The sequence below is a fragment of the Lynx rufus genome, unplaced genomic scaffold (genome assembly GCF_022079265.1).
Source record: "Lynx rufus isolate CCGP_SWC_20201006 ecotype Redwood Valley unplaced genomic scaffold, mLynRuf1.p SCAF_15, whole genome shotgun sequence".
In the NCBI taxonomy this organism is placed as follows: Eukaryota; Metazoa; Chordata; class Mammalia; order Carnivora; family Felidae; genus Lynx; species Lynx rufus.
In genome coordinates this window covers 27,823,178-27,840,138 of record NW_025814829.1, presented here as the reverse complement: position 1 = coordinate 27,840,138, position 16,961 = coordinate 27,823,178, and the positions used below count along the sequence as shown (strand labels likewise).

Genomic DNA, 16,961 nt, shown 5'->3' with positions numbered 1-16,961 from the left:
TCTCCAGCCTTCCGAGAGACATTTGGCTAGCAGTTAGCTTTACTGCCAGCCCTCACTGTTTAAATCTTAGCAGAGAAAAAGAAAGGATGTTGAAGTGAAGGGAAAGGAAACGGGTTACCCCCAAGTTTCTGGATTTTCTTGTAACCGAAGTGCGCTTAGAATCTAGGGAGCAGTCTTCAGTTTAAGCAACTAAAAAGTAGGGTAAACTGTGGCACACTGAGGTGGCAGAGAGCGGGGAGAGAGGAGGGGAAGCAGCAAACTATAGTGATTTTATAAGGAAGAAAGTCCAGGGAAATGCAGCAAGCAGGCTGGTCTCCAGGGTTCCCAGAAATTAGAGAACTGTAGTCTGCATGCTGTTTCTGCCTTTTTTTTTTTTTTTTTTTTATTTTGAGAGACAGACAGACAGAAAAGTAAGTGTGGGGGAGGGGCAGAGGGAGGGGGAGAGAGAATCCCAAGCAGACTCTGCACTATCAGTGTAGAGCCCAATGCAGGGCTTGAACTCACAAACTGTGAGATCATGACCTGAGCTGAAGTCATGCTTAACTGATAGAGCCACTCAGGCGCCCCTGCTTCTACGCTTCTAACATTAATCTGGGGCAAAGAAGCTGCTTTATGTTGCTGGGAGCCAGGGGTGGAGTGGGGCGGTAAAGTGATACACAGGACTCAGTTTTCAAGCCAGCACTTGGTAAAGTGGTAAGATGATTTGACTAGGAAACAAATCAGAAGCAAAATAATCACAGAAATAATAACAACATAAAATAAAATCGCCACAAATCACAGGATTGAAAGAGATATGACTCATTTGAGAAGCAATGACACCTCTTCAAGTGACTAACAGCTTCTGGAGCCTTCCCTTACGCCATATTCTGCTGAGCCCTTTCACCTGGAATGGGCCCACAGGGTGGCCTGCTGGGACAGGAGGGGCTTTGGCTCTCATCCAGAACCACAGCCGTGTCCCAAACCATCCCTCTGGAATAGATGCTGAGGGAGACTAGACACGGTGAGGAATGATCAGGATATACTTCCTGCGATACCTTCTACCTGGAGAGAAAGGGATTTCAACCAGCAGGATACGCAAGGTGACGTACGTCTGACGACAGTAACGAAGATACACTGATCTATAAAAAGTCATTTAATGTACATTCCAGGATGGCCAACACAGGCTGGTTAGGTCATTAGCCCTTGAAGAGTTCTGTTACAGACATATAAAAATGTTTTGCCGTGTTAAAAAAAGAAATCTAGTCTAACAAAAACATATCCACCAACGGGCTCGTGTTTTTTTTTTTTTTTTTTTTTTTTTTTTTTTTTTCCGCCACGTTCAGGTTTGCAAGAGAATTAAAAATACATACATACGCATCTCTGAGCACAGCACTGTCCATTAGCTAATGAGTTTGGGCAATACACTGCACAGAGGTATACCACCGTTGGATTCTGACATCAAGTTAGCTTTAAGCTTATTGGCTATTCCGACAACTGGAGGCAGCTTGGAACCCAGTCCCTGGAAAGCATTTGCAGGATTTACCACCCGTTTACCCGACACTTTTTCAATGGTCAGAGGTCTGGGCACAGACTTACTAATCCAAGGATGTCTCAGTGCTTGAGCCGGGGTCAAACGGGCAGAGGGGTCCCAGTGGAGACACCTTTTCAAAAACTCTATAAACAAGCAGTCATCACACCCCTTCAGTGCTGTCACCCAGTCCTTGCTGCCTGGCGGACCCCGCTTTTTACCCCTACGTGAGCGACCCCCCACAAGCACGACTCTCCCGTCTGCCTGAGTAGTCACAGAACAGTAGCGAGGTAGGCCCTTGGAGTTAATAAAGTACTTGGCACGTTTGGACTGCTCCAGAAGTTTTGGTGGTGGCATCCCTAGCAGCTCCATCATACAGGCCAGCTGGTCCCCCTCATCCTCTCCCGGGAAGAGAGGCTGTCCTGTTAAAAGTTCTGCGAGGATGCAGCCAAAACTCCATATGTCTATAGGCGTGCTGTAGCGGCTTCCTAAGATGATCTCCGGAGCTCTGTAGAACCGAGACTGGATATAGGTGTAAAGCTTCTGGTATTCGAAGCAGCTGGACCCAAAGTCAATGACCTTGGTTGCACTGCGCCCGTGGTGTTTCAGGAGAATGTTTTCTGGCTTCAGGTCACAGTGAATGATCTTATTTTTGTGGAGAGCGTCCAAGGATTGCAAGATGGATTGAGCAAACTTGCGAACTAACTGGACGCTAAACCCCTGAAACTTGTTTTTTTTAATTAGCTCATAAAGGTCTATGCTCAGCAATTCGAAGGCCATGCAGACATGATTCCGGAATGTGAAACTTTCCAGCATGTGGATGACGTTCATGCTCCCAGTTTTGTCCTGCTTTTTGAGATGCTCCAAAATCCGGATCTCCTCAGCTGCCTGCCGATGGAAGCGCTTTTCATTGCGCACCATTTTTAGGGCCACATACTGTCGGAGTTTGTGATCGTAGACCCGGGCGACTTGCCCAAAACTCCCCTTGCCGATAATTTTCAGCACCTCATATCGATAAGCTAGATGGTCACGAGGTACATGAATATAGGCCCCATCTGCATCATCGTACCCCCCGTTATTGGGACCACCGATCACTCCATGTCTCTTTTTGGCATTTGGACCCACGAAGTAAATTTCTGGATAGTTGACGATCTCCAGCTTCTCGTAAGCAGTGAGGTGGTGTTTATACTGCTTCAGCGCTTGCTCTGGAGTCAGTGGCACCACTTTGGATGCTTTGGCTGAACTGCTGGGTTTTACCGCATTCGAGCTATCTGAACTCTTACCCTGAGAAACGGTAGGAGAGCATTTCTCAGAGTCGCTGATGCCATCCGACTGGAGAGTATCGGATCTTCGGTTGCCAAATTCCTGAAACAGCTGTTCCACCTTCACCTCACCTCCATTCAGAAAGCGCTGAGTGTGGTCTCTTGCTACCTGCTCGGCAGTGGTCTATGGAAAAGAAAAATGAATGTAATAGAAAAGTCACTGAAAACAGTGGAAGGATGAAAGAACCCTCCCCCTGACTGAACAACAACAAAACTGTCCAGTCACATACGTTACAAAGACCCAAAAGTGAGGTAAGACAAGCAGGAGTCTCTAGAGACTTGGGTTATATTGATCTCGGACCCCCCGGAATACTATGACCACCTCAACCCCCTACACATGCCTTGGTTTGTTAGAGAGAGATGGTCTTCTTACCAAGCCCTACACATGCTAGGTTCCTTCCGGTAGGTATGTCTTTCTACTGAGAATCTTCTCACCCCATCCACTCAAATCCTACACTCTTTCAAGGCCCAATTCAAGCCCTCTCTCTTCTATCTAGAACTACTCCAAGCCCATACTAACGAATCCTGACTGTAGCTTTTCCAACCCGTACCACATAATCTGGCACTTGATTACATGCACACTGTCTCATATTGTTTACTAATTGTTTCAAGTATCTTCCCAGATCTTAATGGCATATATAGAATCAAAATATGCACGTTATAGTGTTCTATTAAAAAAAAAAACAAAAAAACAAAAAGGCGTTCTATAAATAAAACACCACTGAAGGACAGAGGCAGGATTTGAGCCCAGGTCTTCTGTCAGTCCAGCACGCTTCTCATGAACACAACTTGGTACCAGTTTCTCCCAGTGCCTGCAGTCCTCTCCAACTAGGGCTGAACGAGGACTGTGGCTTGGAATCAAGCGAGGCCTCGTTATTTACTCCCAGGTTCCCCCCAAAATGATTGAATCCTTCTAGCTCAGCGCACTGAATCACAAGAGTTCTAAGCCAAAGAGGGCTCCTGAGATCATCTGGGCCAGTTCTTTAAGTATCTGATGAGTAACGGTGAGAATCCAAGGTCCTGGGGGGTAAGGTGGGGGAGGTTCTTGTAAAGCTCTCTCAAAGAGATCAAGAGTCTCTCTCTCTCTCTCACTTACACCTACACCCACTCTTCCTCAGCAAGAGCCTAAGTGATAATGGCATACTACTTTTTTTTACTTGCATTTGCTTAACATTCTCCTTCAAGGAACAGTAACTCACAGAAGACAGCTCTACTTACTCCTTCAAGAGGAAACACAATTTCTTTGAAATTAGATGGAGGAAAGGAAAAGCAAGAAAGATAAATACTTTAAACAATTACACGCGTGTGCGCACACACACACACACACACAAAGAAAAATTAAGAGGGTGCTAGAAGGAAAGAAGAGATGGAAAGATCATGATCCAAAGTGGCCAAATCTTTAAAAACAAGAATTTTAATCTAACTCCAGAAAACAGCACACGGCCTATTACCTAAACAACAATATAAAAGATATAAATAGCAGCAAAAAACAAAAGATGAAAACATTTGAGTGTTGCCAAACTTCACATACAGCTATAGTTATGCAAGCAGGACATTAGTTCCTGCCTGCTCCTTTCAGGTCATTTAATCAATTTAAACATTTGTGAAGTCCCACAGTTACAAAAACAGGATATTACATGATTACACACAAAGTGAAGTTGGCAATACAACTGTAGCCACACTTTGGCATGTGGGGTTTCAGTAAAGAGACGACCTATGGACCCAGAAAAATCTCTCCGATACCAAAATGGAGAACTATCGCTGGCCCAGAAAATACAACAGGCCTGCAGACAGAACCCAAACACCTTGCTAAGATGGAAATATACTACAACGTTTTTCTTAGCAGTAATTAAGTCAAATAACTATTCCTCATTTTAGGTGGTTTTTCTTTTAATGTTTATTTACTTGCGAGAGAGAGGGATAGGGAGAGACAGAGGGAGGAGGGGCAGAGAGAGAGGGAGACAGAATCCGAAGCAGGTTCCAGGCTCTGAGCTGTCAGCACAGAGCCTGATGCGGGGTTCAAACTCAGGAACCGCGAGATCCGTGACCTGAGCTGAAGTCTGATGCTTACCTGACTGAGCCACCCATGTGCCCCACTATTGGTGATTTTAAGGATAAAAAAAAACAGAAGAGGGTCCCATTTATCCATCCATCCATGTGACATTCACAGGAACCCTTACTGTTCACTATTACAAGTGCGGAAAGAAACAGGTGTTCTCAAGGAACTCCAATCTGTGAGGAGATAGACTGGCTGGACTAGGGAGTTACAATTGTTTGGTTTTAGGTAGATTTGCGTAACAAAAATGAATCTTTGCGTGCATCTCAGCTAGTTTTCCTTAAAATTTTTAATACCTAACTTCAATGCATCTAAAGATTTACCACTAGTGCTTTGGGGACACATGCTGAAGAAAAGCGATGTCAAAAGGCTTGGGTTAGAGTCCTGGCTATACTGCTTAAAAGCTGTAGGTCCCGGGGCGCCTGGGTGGCTCAGTCGGTTAAGCGTCCGACTTCAGCTCAGGTCACGATCTCGCGGTCCATGAGTTCGAGCCCCGCGTCGGGCTCTGGGCTGATGGCTCAGAGCCTGGAGCCTGCTTCCGATTCTGTGTCTCCCTCTCTCTCTCTGCCCCTCCCCCGTTCATGCTCTGTCTCTCTCTGTCTCAAAAATAAATAAAACGTTTAAAAAAAAAATTAAAAAAAAAAAAAAAAGCTGTAGGTCCCTAAGCAAGTTGTTAAACTTTAGCTCAGTTTCTTAGCCTCGGTTTCTTTATTTATAAAATGTGGGTCATAATACCTACATGCAGGATGCAAAGTGTAAATCAAACTATAATGAATAATATATGTGAAAGACCCTTACAAACTATAAAACATTTTACAAACACTGGTAATAAGTAGACAAAATTCTCAACATATTAAGGTTTAAACTCTTATACGCCCTCCCTTTTTCCCCTTTCAGTTTATCTCTTCTCTCTCTGGTACCTCCTTCCACATCTCCAGTCTCCCTCCACAGACATCTGGCACTAAATATCTCTCCTGCAGCATGGTGGCACCCACATTAGGCCTTCTTTTAGGAGGTGTGGAAACAACTCACCCATTTTCTCCCTGATACAAAACGTGCTTTTGACTTGCCATACAATTTAAGGTAATTTAATTTACCTCTCCAAGATATTTGAACTTTAACAGCAGATCAATGCCTTAACCCAAAGGAATGACTCTCTAGGAACCGTAGTCATCAGTAACAAGCTGGTAGGAAAGGTATTTGGGGTCCAGGGTCCATCCCTGGGTATTTCACCTACCCTGCCTACAGGTAAGGCTGTATGGGTTCCGGAGTCTTCATTTCTGTCTGTGATAAAGAGGGGGTCTCGGGCACAGAACATGAATTTGAATGGATATGTTACAGAAATTTCATTTCCACAGAGCTATTACAGGAAGATTAAGGATGCCATGGTTTTTCCTTAAAGTGAGCCTAAATCTCTCTCCCTGAAAACCACATCTTATTTTGCCCTCTGGAAAGACACAGAAGTGTCCAGATTTCATGTAAAAGTCCTTCAGATACTAAAAAGGGGCTGTCCTGCCCCCCCCCCCACTTTTCCCTGGGCCCATCATGCCCATTATATCCTCTGCCTCATGCTTACTGCCTTATTCATATTCTCAGCACGGGCTGTTCTCTTAGAGTGTGGCTCCCAGAACAGAACAAGGTACCTCAGGTACAGTCCACTATGGGTTATCAAGGTTTGAATCTCCAGTGAATCTGAAGAATTCCAGGAAGGAATTTTTCCACACAAGGATGGGGTATCTTCTCAGGTCCCTTTCCTTTCCTGTAAATAACTCAAATACTGGCCTGAATCAATTATGTATCAAGACTGTTGTGCTATAAATAAAATCTTCCTTCCATTGTTCTAGCAGAGTCTAGAGTTTGCACACATGTTAAAGCAGAATAGTTATAAATAAAATACTATATGTTTCTAGTCCGTAGTTGTAATCACAGTAACTCAACAATATGTATGATCAATTCTACCAATTATTTTCTTAATTATGTGATTACATCCAGAGAGACCGATTAATCATGTTTTATTTAACAATGCTTCACATACACTGCTAATTTGGAGGACTCTTGACATTTCAAATAGAAGCTGACATTCTCAATTGTGTGAGTCAAGTCTCGAAGATCTTGTTGAGAAATTCCGAAAAAAGGAATATCCTTCTCATCCAGATATGAAACTCTACTCTTTCCCTAGCTCTTGACCCTAAATCTGCAACACAAAGCTTAAGCCAATAAATGCCAAGCGGACGATTTATAGTTTAGAGTGAGAATGCAAGAACATCTTGGATAAACAAAGCTTAAAGGCTTTGTGACAAAAAGCAATAGGGTCTAGGGATGGAATCATGTCTTAATGAACTATTATAAATGTCAACAAGAGGTCAAAGAGCACTGCTTTCAGCAAAGTTTGCAAAGACACCATTAGGTTAGAATCTAAAACCCCATGTTTCTCAAAAACTGTTACTCTGTATGCTATACAGTAAGAAATTCATTTTAATCTTGAAACATACAGTTTAACTGACCTACTGGGAGGTGATTAGCACTGGCTAACTCTAAACTGAAGTACAAATGAACTTTAAATCATATGTTAATGTACCAGCCCAACTGCAAAAAGTTTCCTACAGAGATATGCTAATTGGCAGCCAGTAACCAAAAAGCCCATGGTCAACCAGAGGAGTATATGGTTCTGGAACTCTGAGAGGTTTTCACATATTAAAGAAATGAGCTTGTTGAAAATGGAAAGGAAACTTATTGTACTCCAGGGAACAGGTTAAAAATAGGGAGACCAGCCTTCCAAATATATTTAGCCAATACTTTGTAATATTATTAGCCTTGGAACTAGTGAAAAGATTGATTTTAATAGCAAAAGCTAACAGAAAGTTGGAAAGGGCTATGAAAAATTCAAGTAATTTTTTTTTTTAGACTATAGAAACTGGGGCGTCTGGGTAGCTCAGTCAGTTAATTGGGACCTTGATTTCGGCTCAGGTCATGATCTCACAGTTCGTGGTACTGAGCCCTGCCATGGGCTCTGCGCTGACAGAACGGAACTTGCTTGGGATCCTCTCTGTCTCTATCTGTGTCTTTCTCTCTCTCTCTATCTGTGTCTCTCTCTCTGACCCTCCCCAGCTAGAGCGCATGTGCATGTGCACTCTCTCTCTCAAAATAAATAAATAGACATATGATAAAAAATATACTAGAATACAGAAACAATTTTAGGTCTTAAATGCAGAAATCTGAAGGAGAAATATTACAAATAAGTCTATTCAGTTATTCAATTTGGTCATCAGGGGACATATGCAGCAAATTTTAAAGTCACAGAATGGCTTCTCCCTGTCATGGAGTTCCTCCAAACCCCGTTCTCCCTACTATCCTGTGTATGCTGATGGAATATGAATTAATTTTTTTATTACCTTAAGTAAAACAGTGTCAAAAGCTAAATGTCTGCAAGCTCCAGAATGATTAAATGCATCAGAAACCAAGCTGTACTGTTCAAGTTTTATTTATGATCTATAAAGTGATTCTCTTTAGCATACTAATAAGCTAGGACTGCATTTCTATCTTGCAGGGAAAAAAAAAAAAACTTGCAGATCTATGAATTCAGGGGTATTATCTGTTCCTCGTTTTTGTTAAAATGAACCTTTATAATACACTATGTCATCCCATAAAACAACAACAACAACAACAACAACAAAACATTCCCTAGATAAAAGTAGCATTATTTTTTTCCTAGTGCCATATAATTTATCCCAGTGATTGAAAGGAATACATGGGGCTCCAAATCAAAATCATCTGTAAAGCTAAACTTGGACCACAGAAATTGTTATTCCAAAGTCAAGAGACACCAAAAGGAAACAAAAGAGTCTGAGTTGCCAGTGAGATGTAATTGGACCTTGGGCATTAAGTAGCGCTTCCTTCTTTCCCAGACATCTAGACAGCAAAGAACAATTTCGTTTACTTACATTTAGTCTTCTGGGTAGAGGTGGTTCGGAAGGATTGCAGAGTACATTCGAACAGGGTGGGCATTTGGTTTCATCTATCATCATGAAGGTATCATAGACACCATCCCCCAATCTAGTTGAAAGGATTACAGATAAAATCTGTCAGTATCTGAAGTATATAAACTTGTATTTCCAAAACATTTTGTGTCTTTACTTCTTCACATCTGCCACAAATAACTAATACAAAAAAAGTCTACACTGCATTTTGGCATCGAATACAAACAACTAGGGTATTTGGCAAAAGAATAGAGAAAACCCAACTTTTCTTCTTTTTCTTTTTTAAAAAAGGATAGCATTTTGGGTTTGTATTTTGACAGAGTTAAGACAACTCTTACTGTGTAAATGTTGTTAACAATAGGGACTATCGGGTTGCCTGGCTGGCTCATCAGGAGAACATGCAACTCTTGATCTTGGGGTTGTGAGTTCGAGCCCCACATTGGATGTAGAGATTGCTTAAAAATAAAATCTTTAAAGAAAAATTTAAAAAGTAAGAATAGGGACTATGAGAAGGATCTCATTTAACTTACTACATGAAAATAAAGGCTCGTTTAAATCCGAAGCCTAAAAGGTAACCGGAGCAGGAAAAGAGAGAGAGAAAAAAAAAAAAAAAAAAAGGCAGAGGTAACTGTATTTTAAAAGTCAGAGCCTTGGATTCTAATCTCTGCTTTATCACTGGCTGTACTACCTTCTTTTCTGAGCCTGTTTTCCACATGTTATAATGGGAAGAATAGTTCCAGTCTGCACATTTCTCTGTCTTACAGGCAAGAAATAAAAAGCCTTCTTAGAATGTCTTCTTTTTATGATTTATTCACTTACCTACTTAACATCTACCTAACTCGTAGAAATGTCCAGTGAATACTACAGCAAATACTAGAGATTCTCTAAATTATACAAGGTACTGAATTTCACTTCTTTATCCACTCCATTTTCTACTGGATGGTGGAAGCTAAATGCTAAATGATTAAGGACCATTTCTCTGTTCCTTCACGCTGTGCCTCTGCCACAAAAGAGGGAGAGGATTTATTTAAACCACAAGATGGTCCTAGATAATGCATTTCATCTGCCACCGCGAACATGAATTTCCCAGTCATACACATCAGCCTTTCATCGTATCATTTTTACATAATATACTACAAATACAATGATGATCACGAGGTTGCAGGGGAAGAATTTTTAAAAATCTTTTAAAATATGCTGAAATATTTGTTTTCTTAATTGCAATATTTAAAGTTGCCTTTCAAAACTTTTATAAAATTAGTTCTAGAGTTTTCTTAATTGGTGTGTTATAGAAATACAAAGAAAATTAAAAACACAACTACAGATATTTTTGAAAGATTCTTTATAAACACAAACTCACATTCTGATAGAATTTTATGTATCTTTAATGGACACTGCTTCTCTGACAGCCAAAAATTCTGGATGTGACTCTTTGCCAACATCATGAATATAATAAATAAAATGGGACAGGCGTCCACAACTACAGAGAAAAAGACAACCCTGAAGACCTGCAAGTATTCTTATAAACAGGCAGAGGAAATTACCCAAAGGAAGTCTGCATGCAAATGAGCGGGGTGTCCGTAGTCTCCTTTTAGGTGTAAAATACAATGCAAGGTGGAGATCTCTCAAAATAGGATCCCCAGAAAGCCCTACTCAGCGCAACCCTTCACCTGCATATCCCAAGTCAGACCGCACCCCTCACGGCAAACCCCAAGAGTTCAGCCCTGGGTTATTTGCTCTGAGCAACAGGGCTTCTTGGAAAGGTATTTGCTCTCTGCCTCCCCCGGTTTGTTAAAAAGCCCCACAAAAAGTCCCAGCTTCTTAGAGTTCCTTACATATCCCCGATCTACGGCTTCTTCTCCTAGCTCCGCTCCAGCTTCTCCTCCTTCGCTCACGGGGGGCCGGGGGGTGGGGGAGGGCAGTTGATGCAGACTAGGAGGGTGGGCCGGTCCCCGGGAGGAGATCAGAAAGAACCCTTCCCTCGTCCCTGCTACCGGGGGTTCACTCCATCAGGCCTTCCCCGCCCCCCACTTCCCCCCACCCCCGGCCTCGCCAGCCTGCGCCAGCCACCCACTCGGGGGCCCCCAGCCCGTTACCCTGCGCCGCCGTTACCTCCGCTGCTGGGGCGGGAGTCCGGCTCCGGGCGGCCCCGCATCCTTCCGCCCGGGCCCGCGAGCCGTGCCTCCCATCCGCTAGCTCGGGAGCCCCCGGGGGAGGGGCGACGGTTGGAGGGTCCGACGCGCAGGGTCCACCTGCGCCGGGGCGGCTGCCTCCGGGACCGCGACGCTTCCCGGGGGACTCTCGTCCAGACACTGCAGCTCCGCGCGCCTTTGCTTGCGACTGGCCGGGCAGGGAGTGGGGAGAGGAGCGCCAGGGGCGGGAGGAGCGCCAGGGGCGGGAGGGGGAGCGGGGTGGTCGCCTAGCAACAGAGGCACGCCCCGGGAAACGCCTCTGCGAAGTTACGCGATGACGCCAGGGGCGGGGCCCGAGGCCTCTCCCCACCGTGCGGCGCTGGCCTCCGCCACTGGCGCCGGCTCCGGGAGGTTCGGGGCGGGGCGTCCATCGCTTGCGCTGCCTGTGCTCTCTGGCAGCGAGTGAGGCTTGGGGTCGCTGCCCCCGGAGGGAGAAAGGCCCGGGGGAGGATTTGTGGAAGTAGCAGTTAGCCCCCGATTTCCGCCTCAGAAATACGGGCGCGCCCCTCAACCGTCTGCTGTCCTTCAGCACGTTGTAGCCTGAACTTCTAAAACCTCCCGTGAATATGAATTAGAACAAAAGTGAATGAAAAGTCTAATTTCCTAGGCTTTCCCAAGGAGGGGCTTCTCCCCCCCCCCCACCGAGGGGTAATGAAAGCAATAATAAAAACGTAAGAAGCAATAATAAACCCATTTAGTGACACTGCACCAGCGCTTACGAACATTGTTTTATTTAATCTCCGTGATCATACTATGTGGCATCCGCCTTTTACAGATAGAAGTAGGATCCAGAATTTAAGCTGACATTTGCCAGACTGCCCTGTCACGGGATGCTACGGATGGTAGGGCGCAAAGAGCCTTTTTATTGATGAGAAAACTGAGGCCAGAGGAGCCGTTCTTTCCCAGGATCTTGTAGCTGGAATTCCCAGCCTTCCTCGGGCTGCACCAGGCCCCTTGGAAGACGCTTCCTGTTTTTCTCTCCAGGGGATATTTGGGGGCTCTTTAATTCTTTTTCTGAAAAGTGAAGAAACCTCAGTAACCCCAATATTAAGTGGATTTCGATCATTGGGACGAAAAGTGAGAGGGAAGGAGATTAAAATAGAAGAACGCCTAGTGTCTCCTTGAGCGTGGTATCTAATCGGATTTCCCTTAAACCTACAAAGCACGAGGCCGACAGACGCTCCAGGAGAGAAACAAACGTTCCCAAAATGTCGAACAGGGGCGCCCCCTGGTGGGGCTTGGGGGCTCATTGTCCCATACCAGCATAGCATAGTCCATAAATCTGAAAATTTCCATCCAAGGCTCATTTCCGTGTGACTAAAAGTCATATTCCCTGTTCTCTTGCCTCCAAGCAAAAATGTCCTTAAGGACCCAAAGGCTTTTCACTTTGTAAATTAAGGATGTGTCAGTTTGGGGAACTTGATTCTTTGTGACCAAAGTTGCTTTAGCCTCTCTCTGATATAAATAAATAAAACTTCTTGCACGATGATTCTTAAAGTTATTCTAATTTTATAAGTAAGCTTTTGTGGGTTTTGCCCCTCCAGGCCACACCCCCAGCAATCCTGCTTTCCTATGAGTTTGTGTTAGGGCTCCTGTGGAAGCTTTTGTTTGAAGAGAGAGGGCTCCACAGCAACAAAAAGTTGGACTAGATTGTTGATGAGGTCCTTCCAGCTCTAAGATTGCAAAATCCTATTAAATAATCCCTGTTCTTAGTACTTATGTGGACACCCTAGACCACTTCACTGCTCTGAACATCTGACTGGGACTTGCTCCCACCAGTTTTTTTGCTTCATTCTGAATCACTGCTTTGAGAGGACCACATCTCCAGTTTCAGACATACCTCTGTGAGCCACCCTGAAGCCTTCCTGCTCCCCTTTCTGCTCCTGAGGTGGGAAACAGAAGCGTCTTTTATCTTTAGCCATTTGTTCTCACGGTCAAGGAGAGGAGGATTCCTTGGAGGTGTTGGAGCTTCACGGATCTCTGAGCTTAGTGGTTTAAATACTTTCCAATATTTCTTCAGAGTCCCCGTTTCATAACAATCTGGCTGGGTGAAACAGTGGGCTGGGTTCAAGTCCAGTCATAGATCCAGCAGGAGCTTCCACACCCCCTCTGAGCTGGTATCTTGTGCCCTCTAGTTCATGAGCAGCTTTCAGACGATTCATGTCCTTTCTTCTCCTTTCAAAGCCCCACTCAAAAGTAGTTCAACATCGCTATTATCTTTCTCCACATAGTTAAAGCCAGATTTAAAACGTTAACATGGATTAGCCAAATATAGAAGATGCCTGCCTGACCTTTGAAACCAGTTCTAATAAATCTGCAAAATCAGAAAACTGTAACGAACAGACAAAAAAAGGGAGCTATTCCGGGAACTTCAGAAATCAATGGAACATTCGGAATGTGATCACAGCAGTTTCAAATGCAGAGAGTAAGAAAATTTCCCTGTGGCCACCTTCACCCTCAATTGTGTGATGAGATAGCTGTCGGTTAAATTTAAAATCGTTTCATTGCTATGAATTATTCTTTACAGCATGATATGACAATACAAAATATGACACATGAATCACAAAATTGGAATGCATTCTTAAAAATCTTTTGGAAAGAAATTCTCCCTTTCCTCCTAATTGACCTCAAATTTACCTAAGCTCCAGAAACATGTACCTGCTATTTTTTCAGAAATACAGAAATCTAGAGGCGCCTGCGTGGCTCAGTCGGTTGAGCGTCCAACTTCGGCTCAGGTCATGATCTCGCGGTCCGTGAGTTAGAGCCCCGCGTCGGGCTCTGTGCTGACAGCTCAGAGCCTGGAGCCTGCTTCATGGTTCTATGTCTCCCTTTCTCTCTGCCCCTTCCCCACTTATACTGTCTCTCTCTCAAAAATAAATAAACATTAAAAAAATTAAAAAAAAAAAAAAGAAATACAGAAATCTAGCTCATTGAAACACTAAAACTATGCCTTATTTTTCTGGAACCCCACCAGTCTGCCTAACCAGACCCTGGAAAGTCAGTTCAATTTTTTCCAACTCTGCATTCAGGGTGAATAAGTGCATTTGTGGAGGTTAGAGCTTTGAATTAGGCAAATGCCTTGTACCTTTAACTATCTCTTCCCACTACACAGTCTCCCCCGATACCTGCCCTTTAACAGGTCTCTGGCTACCCTGTCCTTCAAGGCCTATGCAAGCACAGCAGACCTCGTAAACCACACTTGAGCACTAGAGGCCCCACAGGCCTGTAGAGAAATGACCCATCCCCAATCAGTGGCATTGCCTTAAGAGTAAGAGAAAGCCCACTCCCAAGGCCTCTCATGGACCTGTTGCTTATTGGGGTCCCCAGCTGCTGCTGAAATCAAGCCTCCCAAGTGTGTGTTACTGGAAGATACTCTGGCCAAGCTGCCCATCCCTGACTTAGCAAGGCAGTCCATATTCCTCCAGCTTTGCCTTGAGCAGGAATATGCACATTGTGTAGGTTAAGGCTTGAAATTAGGTAATGTAGGTATTCCCAATAACTTGCTCTTGTGACCCAGCCTTGCCTGACATGGCCCTTTTCCCTATCCCTCACTACCCTGACCTGTGCCACCAGCGCATATGTGGACCACACCCGTTAGCAGGCCTTTAGCTTATGGTGGACTATGGAACTCAGGCCAGATGCAAACCACTGAATAGCCTCCAGGATGGAGGGAGGCCACCACTTGAAAATTGTTCTGAGGCAGTAGCTTTAAGCTGGCAACAGTCTGTCCCCTTGTGGACTCACTCTGCTGGAGTCCTGGGCATCTACAGTAATCTGTAATAGGTCAACTTATAAGATATCAGAAAGCTTATTGTATATAAGTTCGTCTTTTTTTTTTTTAATTTTTTTTTCAACGTTTATTTATTTTTGGGACAGAGAGAGACAGAGCATGAACGGGGGAGGGGCAGAGAGAGAGGGAGACACAGAATCGGAAACAGGCTCCAGGCTCTGAGCCATGAGCCCAGAGCCTGACGCGGGGCTCGAACTCACGGACCTCGAGATCGTGACCTGGCTGAAGTCGGACGCTTAACCGACTGCCCCACCCAGGCGCCCTATAAGTTCGTCTTAAACTCACCTTTCATGAATAGTGGAGATAAAAGGCTTATGTAGTTCCCTATTAGGGTTATCAGTAATTACTAACCGCCCTATCTCACTTCTGTGACCTCGCCTGCTTGCTAAACAAATACCTTAGGATGCAAAATGCTCCCCCACCCTCTCTACCAAGATCTGGCCTAGGCCAGACCAACATGTAAAAAGTCACGTACTCACTGCCCTACAGCATCTCAGGTGTCTAACTATGATTGGTCATTTTAAATCCTCTTAGGACAAAGACCTTCAAAATTTATAGGTTCCCGCCAAAACTAACGTCTTTGTGTCACAATATAATTGGCTACCATGAAACGCTGTAGATTGTAATTGGTTAACCAAATAATGATGTATTCTGACTTGCTAAAATCCATATAAGCCCACTGCTGCCTTTGTTCGGGGCCGTTCTCTGCGCTTTTCTCCTTAACATCAGAAGGTCAGGTTTGGCCCGGCCGTGAATAAAATCTTGCCTCGCTTCTATTTGGCGTCTGGTGGTTTTTTTCGATATCACCCTGTTTCAATCAAAGATCCCATGTGTCCCCATTTGGACTAGCTGCCTGATGTGGTGCCTGCTGACAGGGTGTAAACTAAGCATGTGCAGGCGTACAGGGACCTGGAACAGGGCAAGTGTCCTGAGAGGCCTGATCATGACAGTGAAGTCTTGTGATTACAAAGCATCTGCCAAGTTCCAAGCCCTAACCTATACATAGGCGCCTATTCCCCCTGAAAGCAGACCTGGAGGAATTGGACTGTCCTGCATACAATGGATATGGTGAGCTGGCTGGAATATCCTCCAAAAAGAGATACTTAGAAGCCTTCATTGCTGCAGAAGGCCAGAACACTAGCAGAAAGTAAGTCTACCTGAAGCCCATTCCAGGGGCCACTTCAGAGCAATCTTCCGTGTGGGGCTGCCTCCACATTTGAACCTTGAAGGTTGTTGGGGATGGGCGCTAGCTACACAGGCCTGGAGAGCGCTGCCTGCATGATGGCGGCTGATGGAATGCATATGGTGCATGCACAGGACGCGCAGGTCAGTGTTGCCAGGGACCTGGCCCAGGGCAAGTGTTGGGAAAAACTGGATGCGGGGAGCGAGCTCTAGGGGGTACAAAAAACATCAGCCCAATTCAAGGCGTACCTTCCATTGTGGAATATTCACCCTGTAAGGGTAGGGCTAACCTGTATCTTTAAGAAATAACAGCTTTGTTTTAACACTATAGGTTAAGAGATTAACAGCTTTATCCTATCAATCAAGGGATGGATTAGCGCTTGATTGGATTGGGGCAAGGGCCTGTTTCAACTGTTTCCACCTGGGAGCTATTCCTTTGTTCTGTTCCCAGGTGATAATAAGACAATGTGGTCAGCTATAAAACCTCTGTATCCCGGCTGTTGGAGACTGCACTCTGGTCAAGAGTGTCGGTCCCGATCGATCGGTTTGCCTTACCTCTCATTGCAATAAACTTTGTTGTGACTGTCACTGGTGCCCGTAGCATTCTGTTTCAGGAGTCGTGTGGATGCAACAACCCCAAGGCAGAGCTGGAGGTTTTCGACTCCCTTGACAGGGTGGGGACAGGTGGCAGGCAGGACAGGGTATTCTTTATTAGGAGACACCTGGGAGTCATTGTCTCTAGGGAAGTCCAGAACCCTATTAGACACCAGGTCCACATGAGGACTGACTGTTGCCATTAGCAGCTGCCACTTCAGAGCAATTATAGGAAGGCTCCCCCGACATCGCCAGGGGCTATACTACTAGGCTAGTAACTCTGCTGGTAGCTGGGGCCTGGCCAGAGTTCCATAGGCTTGAGGGCCAGGCCTGCTCAATTC

General features: G+C 44.7%; 1 protein-coding gene across 2 annotated transcripts; it reads right to left on the bottom strand.

Moving 5' to 3' along the window:
* Nucleotides 1-1,111: 1,111 nt before the first annotated feature.
* On the bottom strand, nt 1,112-11,185 carry DYRK3 (dual specificity tyrosine phosphorylation regulated kinase 3). 2 transcript variants are annotated; one of them, XM_047076731.1, is made up of 3 exons: nt 10,975-11,185; nt 8,827-8,938; nt 1,112-2,953 (listed from the first exon to the last, which is right to left on the bottom strand). In XM_047076731.1, the coding sequence occupies exons 1-3, from the start codon at nt 11,049-11,051 to the stop codon at nt 1,379-1,381; spliced, it is 1,764 nt and encodes a 587-aa protein (XP_046932687.1). In that variant the 5' UTR covers nt 11,052-11,185; the 3' UTR covers nt 1,112-1,378. The 2 variants fall into 2 exon arrangements, with proteins under 2 accessions (XP_046932687.1, XP_046932688.1); XM_047076732.1 differs by lacking the exon at nt 10,975-11,185 and adding an exon at nt 10,698-10,838.
* Between the last annotated feature and the right edge of the window lie 5,776 nt (nt 11,186-16,961).

What these genes read in the sequence shown, in the direction of transcription:
- DYRK3 (XM_047076731.1), bottom strand. Translation starts at nt 11,051, where the DNA reads ATGGGAGGCACGGCTCGCGGGCCCGGGCGGAAGGATGCGGGGCCGCCC. An exon ending in CTCCCGCCCCAGCAGCGGAG is followed by an intron (nt 8,939 to 10,974) that starts GTAACGGCGGCG and finishes CCTTTCAACTAG; the next exon opens with ATTGGGGGATGGTGTCTATG. An exon ending in CTCTACCCAGAAGACTAAAT is followed by an intron (nt 2,954 to 8,826) that starts GTAAGTAAACGA and finishes TCTTTTCCATAG; the next exon opens with ACCACTGCCGAGCAGGTAGC.